A 20,971-nucleotide genomic window follows, 5' to 3' on the forward strand; every position below is an offset into this window, starting at 1 on the left:
CCCAGGATGGCTGCAAGAGGCACAGGATGCAGGATGCAGAGCACAGAGAAGAGAAACTTGTGCAGGCTGTTCCCCTGGGTCAGGAGCAGGGCGGCCCCCATCTGCGTGTTGGGAGGGGAATGCTGAAGGAGACACCAGCTGGCAGAGGGGATGGAAGGGCTTAGACTCTCCTGCTGGGACAAAGGGGCATGCACACCAGGTTATACCAAGTGCAAGCAGAGGGAGGGGGCTTTAGCCAGTGTTCCTAAAGGGACCTCATTTAACGAGACGAGTGTGGGGGGTGGACCATGGACATCCCACTGTCCCCAGAAGCCCCTGCTGGTAGGGATCACTTGCCCCCTTGCTATCTGGGACTAGGCAGTTTGACCAAGGCTTATGGCCTTTGCTTTCACAGTCATGGAGCTGGGGTGGACAGATCACACACAAGAGGTATGGAGACCTGCCACTCCTTAGCATCACCTCAGAGAGCTGGTGCCTAGTGGTATGGCTGAGGGCAGGGACTTTCTGCTGCCTTATTCTCCTTGATTGTCTTCACCCCAGGGTGACGTATCATAATCTACTAAAGGTATCACCATTACTCAGGCAGCAGGGCAGGGAGCTTCCTGACAAGGGGCAGGGCTGAAGGTTTAAAAACCAAACCAAGCGGGTAGCAAGGGGCGCGAAGAGCCCCTGGCCTGCTTCCTCAGTAACCCTTCCCCTCCCAAACTCAGAGGGACCTGGGAAATCTATGCCAGAGGCCACAAGGACAGAGTCAAGCTTACAATGTTAAAAAACTCATTTTATCGCACTCTACAAAGGTAGCATTTTCCTTTAAAAACCAGTGATTTCACCACATGACAGTGAAAGGGTGTGGGGCTGCAGGTGTCAGATCTGTGGGGACCTCCATTCCACAGACAAGCAGAGCACGTGGTTTTGTGCCCTCTCTGGGCTACAAGCAATGGGTTCTCTGGGACTACCAGCAAAGGGGTGCGACACCTACATAGGAGAGAATAACCCCCTTCCTCCACTGCCTGAATCTGTGGGCAGCATCCTCTGGCCTGACTAGGCTGGAGGTTAGATCAGATGCTCAGCGCACTCCCTCCTGGCCTTAAGAAGCAGGAATCTGCTGACCCTTATCCCTAGGAGAGAGGCAGTAAGGACAGAGGGCTTGCAGGGGACATCATCCACAGTCCTTCACACTTCCATGCTTCAGCTACAGCGATGGGAAAGACCAGAGCTATGGGTCTCTTCTACACAGAGCAAACACAGCAAGCAAGAAAATGTGTGAGCCAGAGAAAACTGAACAATGCTCTGGACTCAGGTGTGCACTCTCAGGCACACTAACAGCAGTGAGCCCCACCACACACAGCATGCCTGGGAGCACACGCCCAGCTAACAGTGGTGAGCACCTATGTGCATGGGGCAGGCATGCTCAGGAACACAACATGGGACACAACTTCCCTGCACATGCCGGGTGCTGAGTGGTGCTCAGCAGTTTGCTGGCTAACACGTTTTCTAGCATGCTGCATTTACCCAACATGGATGAGGCCAAAGCCCTGACACAGCTGTGCCCCGGAACCAGACAGCAGAGGAGGGAAAGGCCTTAATTGAGTTGCCAGCCCAGTCAGTACTGGGAACAAGCAGCACCCTTGGTCATGGGGTTGAGCCCAGCCAGTGCAAAGGGGAGCACAAGGAGCTGTTCCGGGCCCACAGGGCTGGGTGGCCCCATCCCACCAATTCCAATTGACCATTACTGGCACGCTCCATGGATAGGCTGAGGAGTAGGCAGGCCATGGATGCTGCACTCCCTTTCACCCTCTGGTGGAAGTCCCTGCAGGGCTGGGTGGTGGCACAGAGCAGGCCAGGGGGTGTGGGAAGCCAGCCCTACCACTGCCTGGGCTGAGCCTAATTGGGGGAAGCCCAGAGGTTGTTGGCAGGGCAGCTTCACTAGTACCTGCAAAAATGAACATACAAAAGAGTCAAGGAAACCTGCCTGGCCAAGTCCCAGGAGCAAAGCAGGGCGAGCTGCCGGTTAGTCCAAAGGCACAGGGCAGAGAGGAGAGCAATGCCTCCGGCACAATGAGGGGAAGGGATGCTGCTTGGTCCAGGTGCCAGGTGCCAGCTGGTCTGAGCCTCAGGCACAGAGAGGATTCTGACTGGTTAACCCATTATGGTGATATATAAACACCGGAAGACTGACAAAGCCTCATTCGCCTGTGGAAACCTTAGAGGAAGGTCCCTTGGGGCAGGTGGGTGCTTGGCCTCCAGTGCCCCCATCCCATTTCATCCTGCTGTGTCGGGGGCACTCCAGGTGGGGCGCAGCTCTGTGGTAAGCGCATGATGGACGAGCTGCCTCCTGGTGTTGGAGACACAAAGTCTGAAACACAAAAGGACACGATCTCCAGAACTGTGAGAGGATGGCTGGGGGAATGGGGCCAAGGGAGGAGACGGGAGGATAGGAGCTAGCAGGCAGGACTTGCAGGAGCCTTCTGGGTTGGGCCCATGAGTACCCTCTGCTGGCAAGGCCCACCACATTGCACCCTGGAGCACATCTCTACAGGGAATTCTTGGGTGGGAGCAGAGAGGGGAAGAAATACGACAGAAAGCCCTTTACCTGCTGTGTCTTGAGTGCCCTCCTCAGTGCAGCTTGGAACAAAGAAGAGAGCACACATTACACCCTTCTGTGAAACAGGACTGTGGTGGCATCTGGCCATCAGCGCCATGGGCACAACAAATACACATGTCCGTGTGCCCCTGGGGAGTCTCAGGCACGTGCAGGGAGCCCCACACACTCGCCAAGGCAGATAAGACGAAAAGGCGACGCGCTGTTCACTGCAGCTGATCTGCCTGTGCTGTGACCCCATCAGAGCCCACTAGCTGAGCTGGCACAGAGAGCCCAGTCCATACGCTCGGCCAGACCGGGTCAGCCCAAAGGTCCATCCAGCCCAGTGTCCTGTCTGCCGACAGTGGCCAATGCCGGGTGCCCCAGAGGGAGTGAACAGAACAGGCAGTCTGAGTGATTCATCCCTTGTCATCCAGTCCCAGTTTCTGGCCATCAAAGACTAGGGACACCCAAAGCATGGTGCTGCACTCCTGACCATCTTGGCTAACAGCCATCGATGAACCTATCCTCCATGAACTCCTCTATTTGAACCCCGTTATAGTTTTGGCCTTCACAACATCCCCTGCCAACAAGTTCCATGGGTTGACTGTGCGTTGTTTTAAACCTGCTGCCTATTAATTTCATTAGGTGACCCCTGGTTCTTGTGTTATGTGAAGGAGTAAATAACACTTCCTTATTCAATTTCTCCACACCAGCCATGATTTTATAGACTCCTATCATATCCCCCCTTAGTCATCTCTTTGCCAAACTGAAAAGTCCCAGGCTTGTTACTCTCCTCCAGAGAAAGGGGGGATCGTATGAGGCACCGCACTGCCTCACTCTTATAAGGTTTGTGACGGATTCTCCATCAATGGTAATTTCTAAATCAAGAAATTATTGTGGGGCAGGTCTCTGGCCTGTGTTATACAGGAGGTCAGACCAGATGATCCCAAAAGGTCCCTTCTGGCCTCGGGATCTAGGACTCACCGGCAGACATGGTCTGCAGGATCTCCTTGCGCACCAGTCACTGTGGTGTCTGGGCAGGTTATTTCTGTCTCATGGCTCCTCCCCATCTAGTGTCATTAATGTGATATCACCCCCATCCCTCGCAGAGCTTTAATGAAGACTCTATATGAACCCAGACCTCACCGCAATCTCTAGGCCCCCAAATGCACAAACTCTGCTGCGTTAATAATCCTCCAGTCAGGGCTCAGGGCACCGACAGAGCCACGTTCCTGGACAAGACAATCTCAGGCAAGAGTTTTGGAGATATAGTATCTAAGGAGTGCCCCTACTGCAGGTCTCCCCCCCTTCTAGAATGGCTCCCTGACTGCACATTCTGTGACTAATTTAAACAATCGAACAATGTGGCCTGATGAGATCTGTTCTTTACAAGCTCCTGCCCTGCTCTGGCTGCACCGGCTTTCACTCTCCTTTAGCTTTCCCAGTACCCATAGTGCAGAGAATTCTGCTGCCCTGCCCGAAGAGTGCATCTCTTACTCCGAGGGCATCCTAGGCCAAAAAAATTAAAATTCCATGCCAAAAATATAAAAATTCTGTGCACAATATTTTAAAATGTGGAGGCTCCAGCATGGCCTTGGGGAGCACCGGCCACTGGCTGCACAGAGGTGGGAGATCACTGTGCAGCTCCCCCCAGGACACGGACTCAGCAGTGAGGCTGCACCCAACCCTGTTACAGTGCAAGGACCCGGCCTGCCCCAGAAACACCCCAAGGCCCTGCCCCTCTGTGCCAGGTGTGGGCAGGCAGGCTCAGTAAGGCAGAACTCAAGTGTGGAGGGGCTTAGTATGGGGGATCCAGGTGTGGGTTGAGAGGGTTCTATGTGGGGCAATCTGGGTGCGGGCAGCTCAGTGTGGGGTCCAGGTGTGGGGTGGGGTGGGGGAATCTGGATGGACAGGGGCTTGTTAGGGAGTTCTGGGCGCATTGGTAATGGAACTCTGCAGGGGGGTCCAGGGGAAGGTGGTTGGGGCTCAGTGGGTGGGGTCTGGGTGTGGGGAGAATAGAGTCATAGACTTTAAGGTCAGAAGGGACCAATATGATCGTCTAGTCTGACCTCCTGCACAACGCAGACCACAGAATCTCACCCACCCACTCCTGCAACAAACCCCTAACCTATGTCTGAGCCACTGAAGTCCTCAAATCATGGTTTAAAGACTTCAAGGGGCAGAGAATCCTCCAGCAAGTGACCCGTGCCCCATGCTGCAGAGGAAGGCGAAAAACCCCCAGGGGCTCTGCCAATCTGCCCTGGAGGAAAATTCCTTCCCGACCCCAAATATGGCGATCAGCTGAACCCTGAGCATGTGGGCAAGACTCACCAGGCATGATCTACCTTTGGTAAAACCATGTTGTATTTTGTCCCAATTACCCTTGACCTCAATGTCCTTAACTACTTTCTCCTTCAAAGTTTTTTCCAAGACCTTGCATACTAGAGATGTCAAACTGACAGGCCTGTAGTTACCCAGATCACTTTTTTTCCCTTTCTTAAAAATAGGAACTATGTTAGCAATTCTCCAGTCATACGGTACAACCCCTGAGTTTACAGATTCAATAAAAATTCTTGCTAATTGGCTTGCAATTTCATGTGCCAGTTCCTTTAATATTCTTGGATGAAGATTATCTGGGCCCCCCGATTTAGTCCCATTAAGATGTTCGAGTTTGGCTTCTACCTCGGATGTGTTTGGCTTCTACCTCCATATCTTCATTCTCATTTGTCATCCTGTCATTATCCCTAAGCTCCTCATTAGCTCCTCATTAGCAAAGTATTTGTTTAGATATTGGGCCATGCCTAGATTATCCTTAATCTCCACTCCATCCTCAGTGTTTAGCGGTCCCATTTCTTCTTTCTTTGTTTTCTTATTTATTGGGCTATAGAACCTTTTACTATTGGTTTTAATTCCCATTGCAAGGTCCAACTCTACGTGGCTTTTGGGCTTTCTCACTTTATTCTTACATGTTCTGACCTCAATAAGGTAGCGTTCCTTGCTGATCCCTCCCATCTTCCACTCCTTGTAGGCTTTCTGCTTTTTCTTAATCACCTCTCTGAGATGCTTGCTCATCCAGCTTGGTCTGCAACTCCTGCCTATGAATTTTTTCCCCTTTCTTGGGATGCAGGCTTCTGATAGTTTCTGCAACTTTGACTTGAAGTAATTCCAGGCCTCCTCTGCTCTTAGATCCACAAGTTCTTCAGTCCAATCCACTTCCCTAGCAAATTTCCTTAATTTTTTTTTTAAAGTTAGCCCTTTTAAAATCAAAAACCCTAGTCCCAGATCTATTTTCGTTTATCCTTCCATTTAGTTTGAACTGAATTAGCTCATGATCGCTCGAACCAAGGCTGTCCGCTACAACTATTCCTTCTTTGAGGTCTTCACTACTTGGTTCAGCAACTACTTGGTGAAGGAATCCATCAGCTATCGCATCCAGGAAAATCTGAGCCCTATTATTATTACTAGCAGTCTATTGTCCTCCAGTCTATATCTGGGAAGTTAAAGTTTCCCATGATCATACAATTCCCATTAGTATTTACTTCATTAAAACATTAACAGCTATCCTGGGCCCCCGAAACATACTGCTGTAATTTTTCTGCAGGGAAGCAAAGAAATCTGCGGGGGACATAAATTCTGTGCATGCACAGTGGTGCAGAATTCCCCCAGGAGTAGAATCTCTGGGGCGTTAGCATTCAGCACTGCTCTCCAGGGACTTCTCCAAAGGAAGACAAAGCCACAGAGACAACCCCTCTTCCCCACAAATGTTTGTTTCAATGCAGTTCCCCTTTGACATCTGACTATGCCCGTAAAGCTAACGGCACCCCTGGAACAGGCTGGAGCAGGACGCAGACCTGACATCTTCACAGGGAGGAGAAATCAGAGGAGGAAATGGCCCCACCCCCTCAGACTTCAGGATAGTTCTGGGCTTGGGTGGGTCCCACTATCCTATGGTCACCTACCCAGAAAAGGTTTCATTGAGATCATCGTCTTCCTCCTCCTCCTCCTCCTCCTCCTGGCAAACCAAGAAAGAGGAAAGCTTAAATCCCAATAGATGACTGTCTGGGGTACTGCTCCCACTCAGCAACATGGCCCCAATGACCGTGCCATACCTCCTACATGCAGGCCTGATGCCCCGGCCACACCTCCCACACACGGCCCCAGTGCCCCAAACTACAGGACAATAATTCCATGAAGCTTTGCACTTGAAAAGGGCACGGTCTTTTCCTGGGAATCAGCACGATGAGGGTCCTGGCACTGTGAACCACGGCTTAGCCTGCAAGTGGGCGTGGTGAAATTGTTTGGGCTAGGGCACAAAGGAAGGGCCATGGTGTTTGGAAGGGAGAGAACACAGAATTCCTGCCCTGGCTCTCTTGGTGCTCAGAGGAGACCACAGAGTACTTGCACTTGGAGTCTGAACTGAGCATGAGTTAGTAGACTTGCATCAGAGAAGCCCGTTACACACAGAGAGCACAACGTGCCTGGTGCTCATAGGATTATAGAATCGTAGGACTAGAAGGGACTTCGAGAGGTCATCTAGTCCAGTCCCCTGGCCTCATGGAAGGTCTAAGTTTTATCCCTGACAGGTGTTTGTCTAACCTGCTCTTAACAATTTCCAACAATGGAGATTCCACAACTTCTCTAGGCAATTTATTCCAGTGCTTAACCACCCTGACAGTTAAGAAGTTTTTCCTAATGTCCATCATAAACCACCCTTGCTGTAATTTGAGACCACTGCTTCTTGTCCTATCCTCAGAGGTTAAGAAGAACAATTTTTCTCCCTCCTCCTTGTAACAACCTTCCATGTATTTGAAAACTGTGATGTCCCCTCTCAGTCTTCTCTTCTCTAGACTAAACAAACCCAATTTTTTCAATCTTCCCTAATAGGTCATGTTTTCTAGACCTTTATTCATTTTTGTTGTTCTTCTTTGGACTTTCTCCAATTTGTCCACATCTTTCCTGAAATGTAGTGCCCAGAACTAGACACAATACTCCAGTTGAGGCCTAATCAGCGCAGAGTAGAGCAGAAGAATTACTTCTCCTATCTTGCTTCCAATACTCCTGCTAATACATCCCAGAATGAGGTTTGCTTTTTTTGCAACAGTGTTCCACTCTTCACTCATATTTAGCTTGTGATCCACTATGACCCCCAGATCCCTTTCCGCAGTACTCCTTCCTGGGCAGTCATTTCCCTCCGTCCTAAGTGGATTACTTTGCATTTGTCCTTATTGAGTTTCATCCTATTTACTTCAGACCATTTCTCCAGTTTGTTCAGATCATTTTGAATTTTAATCCTGTCCTCCAAAGCACTTGCAATCCCTCCCAGCTTGGTATTGTCCGCAAACTTTTTAAGTGTCCTCTCTATGCCATTCTCTAAATCACTGATGAAGATATTGACCAAAACCGGACCCAGAACTGATCCCTGTGGGACCCCATTCAATATGCCCTTCCAGCTGGACTGCAATCCTGGACCTGCTAGGGCCTCACATGACAGCTTCCACAGCAAGCACGGCTCAACAAACCCCTGCCCTGCCCCACCCCTGAAAGTCAGTTAAAGGGACTCAGAGCACAGAGCTCACCCTCCTCCTTCACCAGAGCCTGCCACGCTGCTCGGCTCTGTCCAGCGTGTGAGAGGGCTCAGGAGTCAGCAGCACAAGCCAGGAGGTGGGGGGGTCTCAGCCAGGGGGAGACAGCAGGGGAGGAATTGCTTTTCCCAGCATCTGACCTTCCCTGATGCCCAATGACCAGAATCCCAGCCTCCGAGATACCTGGGAGAGCCAGGCCCAGCTGCATTGCTCTTTACTGTGGTGGGGATGGACAAGCCAAACTCTTCGCTGCCCCAGGAGGACTCAGTCTGCACTTTGCAGGGGCAATGATCTGGATATACTGTACCTCAAAGTGGTGTTTGAATGGGGTGCTCCCCGTGGGGACCGGAGCTGGCTCCCTTGTGCTGCCTGGCCTGTTGCTCTCCAGGGTACGCTCAGGGTGGGACTGTTCCTGCACAGAGCCTGAAACAGTGTGAAAGACGCAGAGACAGAGCCTGGGAGTCACGGGGGCAGGTGAGGCAGATACCTTAAGAACCTGCTCAGGGGAGGAGGAGGCTGGGAATCTCCAGCCCAGGGGCAGGTTTCATGTGGGCTCCCAGGGGTCTCCAGGGCTTTGAGCTGCATCTAAAGTCAGCAGGTGGGGGAAGTGTTAAATGATTAAAGCCAAGCTGGGAACTGCCACTGCCGGAGATCCAGGGACTTCGGTGGGGGTCGAGAGGGGCCCAGGAGTGCTGGCTCAGAGAAGGCTGTTCTTCATGCTGTGGTGCATTTCCCCAGCAAGTGCAGGGAGCAGCCCTGCTCAGGCCTAAGGGGAATTCTGGGCTGGTCAGAGAGAGGTGTCAGGGGACAGTTCTCTCCTACCTGCCTGTGCTGTTTCCCAGTGATCTAGCGCCACCTGGAAGGCCTGAGCCACAGTCAGAGTCACGGCTTGGGCCTGTATGCAAGAGACACAAGGGGGTCAATAACGAGGCAGCCTGCCTGCACCCACTCCTGCACCAGCACCCCCTCCCGCCAGACTCTCTACAAGTGCCCCCATGTACCCCAGGGCCAGCACCCCTCAACCTACCAGTGTCTCTTGCCCACAAAGCCCCAGCATCCCTGCCCTTACCTCCCCCATACCCCTTGGCCACAAGCCCATCATCTTTTCCTTCAGCACCCCTACCACCCACAACGTCCAGCACTCCCAGGGCTTAAAGGGGGGAGAAAGAAAGTACGGTAGAGTCCTCCAGGGAGGGGGTGTGTCAGAGCACAGAGAGTGCCTGTTCCCAGGGAGCAGTGACCAGGTCTGCAGGGGCACTGGGAAAGGCACAAGCATAGTGAAGAGTCAGGAACAGGGTCCTGGGATCACTAGGCTGTGGGGATGGGGATTAGGATAAGATTGCATTCATTGCTTTCATAAATTCACAGGGGACTGGCCAGTTTCCAGTGGTGGGGGCAGCAACAAAGGGTGCTGTTGTCGGTGGGCCTATGGGGGAAACTAGGCCCACACCCCAACTCCCTCCTCCCAGGAACTTGTCTCTCTCGCCTGATCTCTCTCCAGCTGAGAAGCACCAGGGGCTGGAGGGCTCATAACTACATGAGCCGCAGGGGCTGGCGGTTGAAGGCCTAGCCAGTAGAAGGTGCAAGTCAGCTGGGAGCAACAGACACTTTAGGTGGGAAAGAGGAAGGGCTGTGATGAAGTGGGAATTTTCTGTAATATTTTTATGGAGTCTGTGTGTGCTTCAATTTCCCCCTGTAATTTGCTTTCCTACCCAGTGCGTGACAAAGGGTTAACACTGGTCTGTTGGCAGAGTAGGAGACATGAGGCGTGTGTCACTTGACTGAAAGCACCCCTGTATTCATACCCTACACATTACTATAATAATCTTTGTGAAAAATGTGTCTTGTTAGGTATCATTTAAAAACTAGTAACACATTGATCATCAATATTCTTGGGGAACGTATGTACGGAATCTGTATTAAGAGTTATGAACATAAGCTGAAATTATAGCTACAATGTGTTTACCAGACCAGTCTGGGCAGGGGGTAAACTGGTTTCTCAAAGACACAGGACAAGCTGACACCTCTAGCCAGCAGTGGTCAAAGGTGATTGGCAATCACTGGTCAAGTGGCCCTTCTTTGGCAACAAAGGGGGGCAGGAACAGATCAATCTGCATTTTAGCAAACAACAACATGGAACCTCTTTCACCTCAAGACCATGTCTCCGTCCTCGCAGCTGGAATGAGCTTTATCTAGGGGTAACCCTCGGGAAAATCCATCTCAAAGAGTAACTGGACTATAAAAGTGAGGGGCACAAACACCCCAGGTTCTCTCTCTCTCACCTAAGATGACAAAGGAAGCAGCCCTTTGACTTTGAGAGGAGATCCTGAGCTGACAATTTGGTCAGCCCTGTTGCTGGGAACATATGGTAAGGATTTTACCTTGAACCACGTCTAGCTTGTAAAGTTTTAGCTACTAGAAAGCATTTTATCTTTATTTTTCTTGTAACCATTTCTGACTTTAATCCTTCATACCTGTACTTACTTAAAACCTCTCTCTTTGCAGTTAAACAACCTTGTTTCATTTTTAATCTAAACTAATCCAGTGCTGTGTTTAAACTGAACTGTTTGGTAACTCCGGTTGCAGCAGCAAATTGTTGAATACTGTCCCTTTACGGGGCAATGGACCTTTAATATCTGAACTGCCAGGAGAGGGCTGGACAGTGCAGAACACACATTTTGGGGAAAATCTGGCACTGGGAGTACCCACAGCTGGTGGAAGCCAGCGTGTGACTGGGGTGTTGCTGACAGGCTGCTGGGGTCAGAAATGCTGGACCAGGGCGGCAGCTACACACAGACACCCAGGGTGTGACCTGCATGCCGGTAGGCTGTCTGTGAGTGGCTCTGGTTGGAAGCTACAATAGTAAAGCATTGCGAGGAACCCAGTGTTGTGGGGCAGATGGTGACAACCCCTCACTGGTCTGTATTGCACCCAGGAAAGTGACAATCACCTCCCTGTCCAAGGTGCAATGACTGGGTCATTAAGAAACTGGCTGGAACCTGCTGAAACTCCCTATATCAATAGAGAATCCAAAAAAAACCCACAATGGGACACCCCACTGCCCAGAACATTCCCACCCAGCAAAGCCCCAGAGGAAGGAGATTTCCCACCCCCAGCTCTCGGCAGGGAAGCCAAAACAACACCCCAGCTCAAGAACAAAGGGAAAGATGTCAGGGTTAAGTGCTGCCCTCCGCATAGACCCAACCTCTCACCTGCGACTGAGAAAGGAGAGAGAGACAGAGCCTGAAATGGAGGCCATAGCAGCTTGGCTGGCTGATTGCATGGGCTTGGCCAACTGGACTATGGCTTAACCTTTGTTTCTCTGGGCCAACTTAAGGACTTCCTGGTGCTCTGTCCAGGTGACTAATAAACCTGTTCTGTTTGGAAAACACTGCCTGGTGTCATTGCAAAGCCTGGCCCGGGTGCATCAGTCCCTGAGGTGTGGACAAATCTCTGATAGGAGTCTATCTCCGCTGGACTTGCTGGACACAGCTCACTGCATGAAGCAGGAGTGCTGGAGCCCAGAGGCTCAGTCTCGGAGGTGGTGAGGATGCAGGGCCAACCCTGAAGGACAAGTGGGACCCCTTGGGGATGTGCTACACTAAAGGGGTTCCTCCAAGAGACACTTTAAAAGTGGGGGCATAGCACAGATCCTGTGGATCTGTGACAGGTGATGGGAAGAACGCTGTTCTTGCTGGGAGAGGGGCATCGGGCAGCAGAGTAGGGATGGCACCCTCTGAAACATGGCATGGACAGATGGTTAGATCCTGGAGGTGCTGGGGAAGGAGGGACCTTCCCTCTTCTGAGCAGAGGGAACTTGCAGGACCCATTCTGGACCTCTTCTTGCTAAAGGCAGGTGCTTACGATCTTCTTCTTGGATGAGAGGAAGGCATGGCACTCCAGCGCCCCATTCTGCGGGCTCTGCGCCACGTAGGCAAACACCTTGTTCTGCAGCTTGTCCGTGGTGCAGTAGGAAATCCTGCAAGAAGGGACAGCCACTCAGAGGGTGGTGCTAGCTACAAGTGACTGGGCAGCTTTGGTAGCAGCCAGAGGCCAGAGTTCAGCCTGGGACAGGGGGCTTGGGGTGCCTGGGCAGCACTGAGCTGGCTAAGTATTTAGTGTGGGAAGCAGATATGCTGCTGGGCAGTCTTACACAGGGGATGCCCATGGCAGATGAGTCAGGAGGGGCAACAGCATGCAACGCCCATGGCAAGCAGGGAGGGGATATACCAGCCCCATGCTGGCCACGGCAGCCCAGCACAACCACCACCAACAGGCTCCCTGGGTATGAGCAATGGGGTCAAGGCACTTGTTGGGGCCAGCACCAAAGTACAGCCCCCACCATGTTTCCTGCCCTGAGTGACCAGATAGCCTGACCTACCAGCAAGGGGCATAAAGGCTGCCTGAGATCCTGGAGGATTATAAACTGTCCCCTGCCTGCCTCCTCCTGCACCACCCCCCTCCAAACCATGAATTTAAGCCCAGGCGCGCCTTGGAGAGAAGGACCAAGACCTTGAACTTGACCGCATATTCTGTGGGCAGCCAGCGTCGGGAGTGGTGCCCAGGTGTGCTGTGATCGCAGGAGCCCACGTTGCTGGGGAGAGGTGCTGCAGCAGGCTGAGCTAGCTGGAGTCCCCTCAGAGCCACAGGCTCCTGCTCCCGGTGTATCGCATTCGGTGATGCAGATGGCGGGAGATGAAGCCTGTATAACTGAGGCAGGTCATCATCTACCAGGATGGGGCAGGGTCTCCTAGCCCTGGAGGTGGTAGACAGCGTTACTCACAGCTGCAGTGAAGAATCCAGAAGTCTCCCAGACTACAAATTGAACTGAACTGACCAATTGTGGGTATGAACCTGCCATCAGGGGAGACTGCACCGGGGCTGTGAACTCCTTACAGTACTTTCCTCTGACACCAGCATCACCTTTGTCTCGCTCAGGATCAGTCCTCCATCCACCAACAGCAGATCATCCATCAGTGACACTGAACCCGTTTCCATCCTGTATCCTGGCCTGAATCCAGCTTGTGCCGAGTCCAGGACATTAGCTAAAGACAGAGGAAGAGCAGCTGGCTCGAGCTGAACCCAGGCAAGGCTGAAGTGATGGTGGGTGGAACGGGGAACACTTTGGAGAGTTGTCCAAGACATTGTCTTCAAAGCCCCTATTCTGAGCTGTGTCTCGCTTCAGGCTCCTGCTGGATCCTCACTGAGCTGACGACCAGGTAGCCTCCTTTCACCTCCAGCTTGCTAGGGAACCTCTCCTTCGGCCAGAAGAGGACCTGGCCACAGTGATCCACGCCTTCCTCATCTCCAGGCTGGATAATTGCAATTCACTTTGTCTGAAGCTGAATGTGAAGATGATGGACAGGCTCCAGGTGGTACATGGCTGGCTGCCTTCTCCATGGCCCAGGCCACTGTGGGTATGTGTACACAGCCCACGGCAGTGCCCTCCAGCCTGGGCTGACAGATTTGGGCTATGGGCTCATGCTAGTGCTCTAAAAACAGCTGAGTAGACAGCACTTTGAAGCTGCGGCTCAGGCTCTGAAGCCTAAGGAGGCGGGTGGGCTTCAGAGCCCGAGTTCCAGCCTGAGCTGCAACTTCGAAGTGCTGCAATTCTAGCTACTCTTAGAGCGCTAGCGCGAGCCCCACTAACACAGGTGTGTCAACCCAGGCTGGGTGCTCGCTGCTGCAGGTTGTGTAGACAGACATGGCCTGTGCTCAAGGCCCAGCACGGTCTTCCATAGGAACAAGTGACATAGGACTGCAAGGGACCTCTGGGATCACCAAGTCCCCTGCTATCAGACAACTCCAGTTCATACATTTATCAAGCTCTGACTACCAAAACTAGTCAGGTTATTTGCCTTGACTCCTCCTATTGGAAGGCTCCCAGTCAACTTCCGATGCCAGTTGAAGGCCTTCATCCCAATCTTCAGAACAATTACTAGATTAAGCCCCAGCTACAAAGACTGAATTTAATTGCTGACCCCCGTGCCAGTGTTGCTGCTGTGGGATGGCGCAGATCACAGAGCCCAGGACAAAACACGTGGGCTCTGGAGACAATGCACAGAGAAGAGGAACCAGCTATGTAACAAACTTCCAGGGGAGAGTAGGGGCATCCAGACTCAGCCTAGGAAACACTGCAAAACCTCTCTCTTGGAGGAGGCCTTTCCATCCTAAGAATGACACACACAAACTCCCCTACTTCTGCCCCCTTAACACAGACTCCCTCCTTCTGCCCCCCCCCCGGACAGACAGACACTCCTGACACAGACACCCATCCAACCCATGATATACAGAGACTCCCTCTTCCACAACACCCCCAACACAGATAACCCTCTTTTGCCCCGCCCAGCCCGACAGACATCCTGCCAACCCACAACCCGCGCCACCCCTGCTTCCCAACACACAGACCTTTCTCCACTCCCCATGCACTCCAACACAGCCCCTGGCTCCCCCAACATACTTACATCCCACCCTTCTGCCCCTCCAATCCTAATCAAATCAAAAAGAGAAAATCTCAACATAAACCCCAAATCCAACTACCCCCTCCTAAGCAGAGTTTTGACAGTGAAAACGGAGATGCACCAGACACTCCAAGGAGACCACCAGGGACTATGTTATTGTTACTGATTTAATGTGGAACATGCACAGATTCTACAGTGGTGGGCAGCACTATCAGACAGACAGGGCCCAGCTGTCTCTGCACTAAGCCCCATGCTACCATCCCACTGAACCTGTGCTGCATGCCGTCTCCTCAGTACGTGTGTGGGGTTTGGGCACGTGTGAGGCCAATGTCACTGCGGGCCAGTGGTTCAGGGTGCTGGGCAGCAGGTGACCCTGAAGAGGAAGTGTGTGTATGGGGGGCGAAGGAAGCAGCATGGTAAGTGAACCTTCACTCAATAGACAAATGCAGGGTTGACGCCGCTGAAGCCTAGAACCTCCCAAACCCTGCCCCTCCCCACGATGTGCAGGGCCGCATTCCCCCCAACCTCTATCCCCACCACAGCACATGTGGCCTGGCATCTCTCTCCTACCAATACACAGCATGTGGGGCCACCCACCTGCACCTGCCCCACTGCAGCCTGCCAGGGTGTGCACAGGTGCATCAAGTTCCACACCACAGCCTAGTGCAAAGTCAGCTGAGTTTGAGACTGGGACAGGGCACTAGGGTCACCAATGGGACAGGGCTGGAGGGCCGCTTGCTGACTAGGAAGGTGAAAGGAAGACACTCCCACTGACAAAGAGCACAGGGGACCACCTCCTGGTTGACAAAATCCTCCCACCTCTCCTCCCACCCCCTATTCCTAGTAGCCTAGTACCTTTCACTTTTCTGTTCTACTGCCCCCCACATACCTGTAAATGGAGACACACTCTATCATCTCCTTGGTCTCAGCGTCCTGCAATGAGATGCCCCTCGGAGAGACAGTCAGAATCACCTTCTGGAATTTCTTGGCTCCCACGCGAGCCTGGAGGCAGGGAGAGGGGGAAATGCGAGGGGGCACTTTAGTCACTGACCAAAACCCAGTGAGTGATTCTCCATTGGAATCAGCAGTCCAGACCCTCTGCAGCATCCCAGGCACTGGGATTTCAGCTAGCAAACGTCAGTACCATAGGAAGTGGGAAAAGCTGGGCCTGGGGTTCTGGCACTGACCTTGGAGCCAGGACTCCTGGGTTCTGTTCATACCTCTGCCATACTGCATGACCCTGGGCAGATCCCTTCCCCTCTCTGCACTCCAAGCTCCCCATCTATGTAACAGGGTTTAAGTCACTGATCAAGCTTCCCATCTGGAAAGTGCTTTGAGAGCCCCAGAGAAGGGGCTAGAGGCAGGCAGAGAGGGGGACCCTCTCTGTCCCCTGCATCCAAGTGAAACTGAGTCTCCCTCCCCAGAGGGCAAGGCCCCTGCTGGGCCCCCTCCTCTGCCTGGACAGGGGCCAGCTGCCATCTGATGCTGAGCAGGACACATGGGCTGTGGGACCATGAGCATGTTGGAAACAGGTGAGAAGCTGAGAGGAGCATAGGGCCTGGGAAACAATCACTTAGCCCAGTTCCCCCTAATTCAGTGGGGCCGAGTCCCTAAATACTGACTTTCTTCAACCCCCCCCTCACCAGACAGGCAGAGGCACTGAAGTTCAGCACTGGGGAGCATCTTACCATAGCGATGATCCGACGGATGGCATTGGCTGCCATGTCTTCTCCTTTGGGTTTCTCCACCAGCGTCATGCCCAGGTACTTGAGTGTGAAGCCAATCCCCTCCAGCAGGGGCTCCTGCATGTCGGCCCAGTTCTCCGGGAGCTCTGCAGAGGCACAGGGAGTGTGGTTAGTGTGAGTGATTACATGCACAAACAGCTACCATGCTGGTACCTGATGCACTGTTCCCAGCTTGATTCTCTCCAGCAATTTGTTACTATTTGCAGCCGGTGCCCTGCAGCAGAGTTAATGGCACTGTGGGCACGTCTCCTTCTGCAGCTCCCCCTCTCAGTGCTGCTACCTGCACCAGGGGGTGCATTTAATTTCTCAGCTTTTTGTTTTTAAATGGGAAAAAATTCAATCCCATGATGCTCTAAGCTCCTTGTTCTGGAGGCATTTGCTCTGCCAGCAGAACTTGCTCCTTGACCCAACTGGTGCCTACACAGAGCCTGATCCTGTGAAATGCAGTGCTGAGAGCTCCCAGCTCCCATTGACTTTGCTGGGAGGGGTGGGTGCACTGCGTCTTGTAGGAACATATGAACGGCCAGACTGGGTCAGACCAAAGGTCCATCTAGCCCAGTATTCTGTCTTCCCACAGTGGCCAATGCCAGGTGCTTCAGAGGGAATTAACAGAACAGGGAATCATCAAGTGACCCATCCCATTGCCTATTCCCAAGGACTGGCCCGTAACTCAGTGGCCACAGGTACACCATGCACACAATAGTGTTCTCTACTGCACTTGCTCAGTGCATTCTTTAACCAGTCACAGCTAGGTTAAATCAAAACCAGAGTCCTTGTTGTTGTTATCCAGAAGTCACAAATCTGCTGGGGCATGGTCTTACTAGCAAGAGCTAAGCAGTCAGAGCAGGAGTCGGATGGGATATGCCTGCACCCTGAAGGCTAGGCAGCACCATGGCTCGAGGAAATATTTTGTTAGCCCTTCTCGAAGGTGAGAACTCAGGTACCTGGAAGAGAGGTGGGTTTTGGAGGGACTCGGAGGAGAAGACGGGAAGGGGCATCCAAACCTAGGGTGCTGCATGGGGGAGAGATGGGACATAAGAGCACTAGTCTTTGTTGAAGCCTACATCCTGCTGCCTTTTGAGATGCAGCCATCTTTCCTGTAGACATAGAATGTTTGTCTAGAAGCAGGAAGGTTCCCAATGACCAGCCCCCGGTTTCTCCTAGCACTTCCAGCTAGCTTCTTTGAGAAAGAAGTAACCACAGGGCTTTGCACTCTCATGGCAGGAGGCTCAGGGGAATGGGTTACATAATTACACATGACATATGGCTTGGAAAATAGGGTATGAATACATTTGAATCTCCATTTGTGCCACTCCAGCTTCAGCTTGGCTCCCACAGGATCTAAGTAATCTTTGATAAACGGAAGTTCTCTATCTTTGACCAATAAATAGGTCTGTCATCTTTAAAGTACCATCACATTTGATATATGGAAGCAACTTTTAATGTGCTGAATGTTTCACTGATCTCTATGCTGTCCAGTAGCCGGTAATAGAAACAAATGGGAAGCTTAACAGGATGAACTGAGGCCCTGAACCTGCTGTTAGCAACCATTGTCCATGGATTTTAAACAGCACCAGCTGGATTAGTTACAGGGAGGGGAACTACAGAAATGACAAGAAACAGGAGGCCAGGGCCTTACCCTTGTAAGGGTAATGGGAATGGACCATTCAATACCGTAGTTGCCCTCTTCTCTTCACACCCTCTGAAGCATCTGGCACTGGCTACAGTCAGAAGTTCAGGTACAGCGCTAGATGGATCACTGACCCAGTGTGGTTGTTCTTATTGGTGAGTCAACCTGGGGGAAACCTGGGCTCCTAATAATATTGTGAACATCACATTGGCATGGATTTCCTCAGTACAGGGCAGGGTCTTTCCTGCTCCTTGCAGATGAGCCTCTTTTCAGAACCATGTTTCACCCTTTCCAGGAAGGCACCAGTCCATGTGTCAGAGGCTCAGTTCAGTGCTGGAAATGGTTTGGACAAAGGCGTTTCCCACAGAGACAGTGTGAAAGCCCACATTCTAGATACTTCTAAGCAGGTTATGATCAAGAGCCCAACCCCACTCTGTAACGATGAGGCCCTTTCCTGTAGCCATATTAAGAGAGCAGGAGCCATAAGCCAAGAAGCAAAAAGTCACATCCTCACATTCCATCTAAATGACATTAAAACAATGTACTACCGGCTGTTCAGAAGGCGATCCTGTCCGAATAGTGCCCACCATCACCAGATAAAGAAACAGATCTTAAGATGGTTAAAGAAAACTTTGTTTAATAGCATTCTCTGTGGCAAGAAATCAATTGTCAACAGTTGTGGTTGTGAAATCCCTACTTCTTTATTGTTTTGTCTTTATGATCCCCATTTCTCTATTGATTATCTGCATGGTCTCTGTCTAGTTCTTTGATTGTTTGTCTGTTGCATAATTAACTTTGTAAGGTGTAAATCAACTAGGGTGGTGGGGCATAATTGGTTAAAGAATTGTTTTACAATGTTAGGACACCATCAGGTGGTCCAGAGACATCTATACGGAACACATCACGGGACACCATCAATACCACGTTGAGTAAACAAGACCACCGACCAGGGAAATAATCCACTTCCTCTCCTGATGAACCAAGGGACGCACCGCACCCATGTACTTATGCGCGACATTGATCCTGACTTGAACTCTTTATACATTCCATGGGTGGCGTACCCGAGCCCACTTATCCACTGATGCTTTAAAAAGCCCTGCACCCCAATCTGGGTCTATGGTGGTTATGTGATATGTATGTCTCTCGTGATCCTCGTAACGGATACCAGTAATCCCTCATAACTCAAGCTGGACCCCAGATGTACAGTCCCTCTTAACTTGTGTATATTTAATTTTAAACATTAACTTTAATAAAAATTTTACATATTTTAGTAAAATGATTGGTTAAAGTACAGCTAAGCAAGACTCAAGTTTCATTATATAAACTGAGGTCCAAAAGGAAGTTCTTTGGAACCAACTGCAGGACATACCCCAAAATCAGAGCTGTCAGACCCTGCCAATCACACCGTGCAGAAGCTGGAGCCCCCAGGTGGTCTGATCCTAACTGGCCATCAAGAAACGTTCATCTGCCTTATTGGGCATGGTGAGCATTGTAGGCTTAGTGTGTGCATTCTGTTTTGGAGATTGTTAATAAATAGAGGTTAAGTAGGATATTACTGTGCAAGGCTCTTTCACTGGTAAAAGACCCCACAAACCCGCAAAAGATTAGGCCCTGAGCCCTAGCAATAGGCTATGGATGGCCTGGAGCCCTAAGAACTGGGAAAAGGTGGGGGTGCCTAAATCAACGAGGTTATGCCTTGAGCCCTAGGAACTAGGTAGAGGCGGAGTGTCCTAGAGTGTGTGGGTAACAAATTTAGGGTAAAGTTGGGTGCCTTATACCTTGAGCAGACGGAAGGGTAAAGGTGGGTGCCCTAGAGTGTGTGTAACAGAGAACTGTGTGTGGGTAACAGCTCCGACTGCACTCAATAGGGACAGGCCCCAAACAGATCCTTGCAGGGCTAGAAGGGTTCATTCCTCTCATTCGGAGCACTGGCACTTGAGCGCTTGTGGGCCTCTACTCTGCCAGCCCTCTTGTCAAGGTGTCTCTGGTGCCATGAGTGAGGAGCTACACGCTGCAGTGCCTTAAGGATGCTGATGAGACCCAGCTATAGAGAGTTCTTGCCTAAACTGATTAAACAATTTACCCAGGGCCTCGCAGACCGGGACCTGGCTGAGGCTCAGTCCAGACAGCACTGAGGCATCACATGCAGGCTGGAGGGGTGGGGGAGAGAGGAAGGAAGCAAGGGGCAGAAACGGCTCTTTTGGCCCCCTCGTGCTCCCTGCCATTCAGTGCACAGGCTCCCAGCTCCGGGACTTGTTGGCTCCCCAGGTCTTATGGAGTCCAAGCAGCAGCCTGGCCAACAGCACTTTTTCTAACTGTGCTTAGCTAGAGGTGATTACTTTTCCTTCTGAGGGCAGGAATTTGCCCAGTTAACTAGACCAATGCAAACTCGAGCCTGGATCATGGCAGCACACTCTACATGGGGCAGCGTCATGGAGTCACCGGGCAATGCTCTGGAACCACTCCATATGAAGCCAGTCAGGACTCTAGGGGAGCCGCCTCTCTGTGAGTATACTGTCTCCAGGGCAAGAAGCTTACACAGCTTTCACCTTCCTGGGTCTGACCTCGGTAGGGTTACCATATCTCATAAATAAAAAAAGAGGACCCTCCATGGGCCCTGGCCCCGCCCATGTCCCCACCCCTAGCCCCACCCCAACTCCACCCCTTCCCCACCCTAACTCCGCCCCCTCCTCCCTCCCTACCCCAGTGCTACCGGCTTCAGGGTTTGCCAGGCAGCCCCCAGACCCTTCGCCCCTGGCCGGCGCTTCCCCAGCGCAGCTGGAGCCCGGGAGGGGAAGCGCCCAGCTTGGGGCGCAGGGTCTGGAGGCTGCCCAGCAAACCGTGAAGCCGGTAGCGCTCGGGCTTTGGGCAGCCCCTATGCCTCTGGCCCCTGCGCCTCCAGCCGGGCACTTCCCCTCCGGGGCTCAGGCGGCTCTGCGTAACTTACACTGTATAAGTTACACAGAGCC

General features: G+C 51.9%; 1 protein-coding gene across 5 annotated transcripts in view; it reads right to left on the reverse strand.

Annotated features, from left to right (window-relative positions):
* Positions 1-757: 757 nt before the first annotated feature.
* LOC117883062 (low density lipoprotein receptor adapter protein 1-like) overlaps positions 758-20,971 on the reverse strand; it is a 30,272-nt gene continuing 10,058 nt past the window's right edge. The window contains exons 2-9 of one of the 5 annotated variants that reach the window (XM_034782018.1): positions 16,316-16,458; positions 15,517-15,629; positions 12,031-12,145; positions 8,989-9,061; positions 8,474-8,589; positions 6,544-6,590; positions 2,594-2,625; positions 758-2,356 (exon numbers count right to left, since the gene is read on the reverse strand). In XM_034782018.1, the coding sequence (XP_034637909.1) occupies positions 2,205-2,356; positions 2,594-2,625; positions 6,544-6,590; positions 8,474-8,589; positions 8,989-9,061; positions 12,031-12,145; positions 15,517-15,629; positions 16,316-16,458 (791 nt within the window). In that variant the 3' untranslated portion in view covers positions 758-2,204. Of the gene's footprint in view, positions 2,357-2,593; positions 2,626-6,543; positions 6,597-8,473; positions 8,590-8,988; positions 9,062-12,030; positions 12,146-15,516; positions 15,630-16,315; positions 16,459-20,971 lie in introns of all 5 variants that reach the window. The other 4 variants (XM_034782017.1, XM_034782021.1, XM_034782020.1 and 1 more) reach the window with 4 other exon arrangements.

The sequence above is a fragment of the Trachemys scripta genome, chromosome 9, assembly GCF_013100865.1.
Source record: "Trachemys scripta elegans isolate TJP31775 chromosome 9, CAS_Tse_1.0, whole genome shotgun sequence".
Lineage (NCBI taxonomy): Eukaryota > Metazoa > Chordata > Testudines > Emydidae > Trachemys > Trachemys scripta.